General features: G+C 37.5%; 1 protein-coding gene across 1 annotated transcript; it reads right to left on the minus strand.

Annotated features, from left to right (window-relative positions):
- Window positions 1–395: 395 nt before the first annotated feature.
- On the minus strand, window positions 396–3230 carry LOC119083162. Its single transcript, XM_037192806.1, has 5 exons — window positions 2818–3230; window positions 2477–2630; window positions 2258–2416; window positions 879–1094; window positions 396–536 (listed from the first exon to the last, which is right to left on the minus strand). The coding sequence occupies exons 2-5, from the start codon at window positions 2564–2566 to the stop codon at window positions 528–530; spliced, it is 474 nt and encodes a 157-aa protein (XP_037048701.1). The 5' UTR covers window positions 2567–2630; window positions 2818–3230; the 3' UTR covers window positions 396–527.
- Window positions 3231–4076: the final 846 nt, after the last annotated feature.

Raw genomic sequence — 4076 nt, forward strand, 5'->3', positions numbered from 1 at the left:
AGTAAAGTCTTTAGTGTAATGGATGTCGACTACGTTTCATTTGTTTTCGGAGGCCTGGTAGCTACAGGAGGTTAATTTAGGGCATTTGTTTTTGAACTCGAAACATTTAGATGAGTTATATGTTTGTTACAGGAATAATTGATTTATTAAAGCCGAATCAAAACCATCGCTAATTGCTGGTCTAGTATTTGGAGTGGGCGCTTACTTAAACTCACCAAAATTGTTTGCTCATCCGAATAGTTATCTGCTTCTGATTGCTTGTTTTGTATTGGGTGCTTTTATACCGATCGTATAACAGTAAAGTTCATGCCAGCTGTTAAGTACTGCGTCAAAAATGAAAAGAATTTGCTTGAACTGATGAGAAAAAAAAATATTTTGTTTTTCTGTTACTCCTTTGCCTACTCAAAATTAAGTTCAATTTCATTAACTATCCTATACAAATTTTGTTTTTTTTTCACATTTTTAATTATTTTATTTTTTTGTTCCATCTTCACTAACATTTTGCTGCGAACTCGAATTAGCCACAATCACGTTGTCTGTAATTGAAATTTACAGATTGAATATTTTATCGGATCCTATATAAAGTATGTAGCACAAAAAATCTACAACAAAGTTTTCGTAGGGTTTGCTACCCATGACTCTTTCGCATTAATTACCTAATATGTGCTGCGAAATTCATTTTTCGCAGGGTGCCCGCAAAAGAAAAATTCACTTTCGCCGCACTTAAGAGGTAAAAATACTTACCTAAATGCTTCCAAGTTGTTATTTTGCCTAGTGGGTTATAGGCCTTGCCTTCGGCGCGGGCTACAAACCTCCTACTCGGCAAAACAACAAACTTGGAAGCATACAGGTACCATTATTCCCAATCCCTAACTCACCTCATTACCAGACAAACTGGTTGCGGGATATTGAACAAGCGGCAATTCAAAGCTATAAAACATATTTAACGCGGACAATAATGATCGGGCCTTATAATGAGCTTCTCGAGTTATGATGTCGACATCTTCCACATCAGGAAAATTTTGGCCTATACCCACGTTTAAAAGTGGGATTGTGGGGATTAAATCCTGAATTATGGTGACTCGTTCTTTGTGCTAAAAAAGAGAACATACCTCATAACGATCAGGGCAACAACCTTTGTTTTGTTAAACAGTTTCACTGAAATTTACTACATTTAATTAAACGAATTGAGTTGGAACGCATGGGAAGCTATTATTAGTTGTTTTCAGTGCGCGATAGGCATACCTGTACCACTTAGTTGGCAATCGTCGATTTTAAATTTCATTTTCATTGCAAGCGGGTATGGAAATAATGCGGTATCCTTATAACCTAGTTACCGGGAAGTTTTTTGGAAAAAATTCGTATACCGGGAAATTGAGCCTTCGCCGAAGATTAGACCTTAGATTTTATGCAGTTTCAAAAAGTTATACTACTTTTAAGGACAATCTATAAAAAATTTCGCTCACTCCGCTCGCGATGTCTTCACCTACTCCAGCTAAGCACTAAAGTCGATGGATATCAAATAAGAACTCGGTTCGCATTTGTATTCACTACCTACCTACACATAACTTGTACCCACCACCGGGAAATCGATTTCAAATCACCGGGGAATTTTGGTCAGAAAACTCGGATACCGGGAAGTTTTGACTTGGATACCGGCAAGAAAACATTATTTCCATACCCGTGTGCAAGGGACATTTTTCTAAACAAAGTGACTAATTCACAGGTTCATTTGAGCAAAAAAATTTATGGAAAAGTAAAGAACTCGTCGGTTGATTAAAACTGGGAACCGATTTTATTTTCCGTTCGATTTAATGTGACAACGAGTCTCTATGAATGTTATATACAGTTGCCTTATTCATCGCTACAATTTATTGGCTAGACAATCGAGACGAATTTTCCATCCTAAATTTTTGGTCTCTTTATCTTTCTGCGATACCCTTCTGACATTGCTCATTAAGCCGGAGGACGGATTTTTGTTCGAAACTTGAACCCAGCCCGAATTAAATTTTTTTCGTCATATTGAACGATGTGGTCAATGATATTACAATCAACAACAACAAAAAAATTGAAGCTGTTAGCGACACCACAAAAACAGTGTGTGCTTCAAGGACAATCACTTGGACATTTTTCACATTGTACAATTTGATCGGCCGATTGGACAGTAATATATTTGATTTCGTGACAGTCCACAAGTCATTCGCAACACATCAATTCGCACACTCAACAGCTAGAAAAAACAACAAAAACAACTTACATCGTTTAGCTCGGCCGCGTTAATTGGTTTTTTCGCATCGGTGAATTGCCATAATGAAACAAGCGATATTTGTATCGCACGATCGTATGTGTGCGGAGCGTTTAATGGCGGCCCATAAAACACCAAATAGAGGAATTCGAATGCTTTCCTCCCGAGTTCCTTAAAAAAACATTTTCTCAGGGTGAGAAATCGATCGGGTTACAAAAAAAAAACATTTACCTTCGCTCGGTCAGTCTCACTCATTTTTCGTTGATTGGTAGTTGCTATCTGTTGTAAAGGTACATTTTTCTTCCTTTTCAATTGGTCCATCAACGGTCTGATAACGGTCTTGAATTGTCGGTGCTGATTTTGTCGGTTCGTATCGGGTCACAATCTGCATGTAAAATGAACATTTGTATAGTGATGGTTAGTGCGATGAGTTGCGGATAGAATCCGAAATGTCCTAATTGCGATACTTGGTTCGAACACGTGAATCAACTCAATAATCGGTAAACGATAGTACAATTTTTCAAAAATCACAGGCTAAACACCCGTCTCAAATCGCCCTCATCATCACTCACCTCGAGCAACCAGAACTGCAATTTGACAGGAAAAACAACCGTAACAGCACTACACTCCGACAGAAAATTCAACACGAGTGGGCGGGTGGCTTTTTCCAAAATCAGATCAGCTATTCTTTCAGCCAGACCAAATCCTTCTAGTTAGACCAAATTTCTTCCGACAGATTCCGCTTTCCGACAATCCTCCACCGATATTGCAACGACAAGAATTTCTTCGACAAGAAAACTTTTTCCTTTAACGACAAGAAGTTCTTTTTTCAGAGCTTACTAACACGACTCGACAAAACAACAACAAAATGAAACTAGCTAGCTGTGAACACCATTTATTCACCATTTAACGTACTTTTCAATAAATTCCTCAAAACAACTGACGTCCACCACCCCTATCTCATCATCAACAGCATTCAATAAGTCAGGATATTTATTTACGTTTAGATCACGATTCGCAGTCATTTTTTTTTTTAAATAATCGAACGACAAAATTTATGCAAGATAGAAAATTGCATGAATCAACGCATAATACGCACCTTATTTTCACGAATAATGAATACTTTTAAAAGTCACCAACAATTTCAAAATTAATGTAAGTAAAAATATGCTGTTGTCCACTAGATTTCAATTGATGAATGAAAGTAAGGAAAATTAATAAATTTTGTCTATATAAACAAAACCGGCTTGGATACTTGGATTTTGACAACTGACAGGGCATTGTCAAAGCACTGTCAAGCACCGAAGCTGACTTTGACATCACTCAATTAGAAGGCCAAAAACCCACCTGTTGACAATTTTTTTACATTTTTTGATAGCCATTGTATGAAAAAGAATAGCCTACTTTGATCGGTTCAGACCTCTATTTGAGTGACACCAAAGTCAGCTTCGGTGCTAGACAGTGCGTTGGCATTGTCGATAAATTTCATCGTTTTTAATCTGTTGCGTCTGTTGCTCGGCCGTCATCTGTTGTTATAAACGTATGAATGGATTCGTTCGAATGTCTCGAAGAAGGGATTCTGCAAGTCTACGTGAATATTTGAAATAAAAAAAAAATAAAAATTTGACGAGGAGCGAACGCAAGACCGTCGCATAAAAGTGAGGCGCTCTAACCGATTCGGCTACTGAGACTTCGAATGAAATGGATTTGTTGACACGTTTTGTTTTGCACAATGTGTGTGTGCATGTGTGTATCAGTATATTTTCCAGTTTTCGTTTATGTATGACATACTCACTCCGGAACGATAAAATCATATATGTACTTGCAGCAT

This window comes from Bradysia coprophila, unplaced genomic scaffold (assembly GCF_014529535.1).
Source record: "Bradysia coprophila strain Holo2 unplaced genomic scaffold, BU_Bcop_v1 contig_561, whole genome shotgun sequence".
Lineage (NCBI taxonomy): Eukaryota > Metazoa > Arthropoda > Insecta > Diptera > Sciaridae > Bradysia > Bradysia coprophila.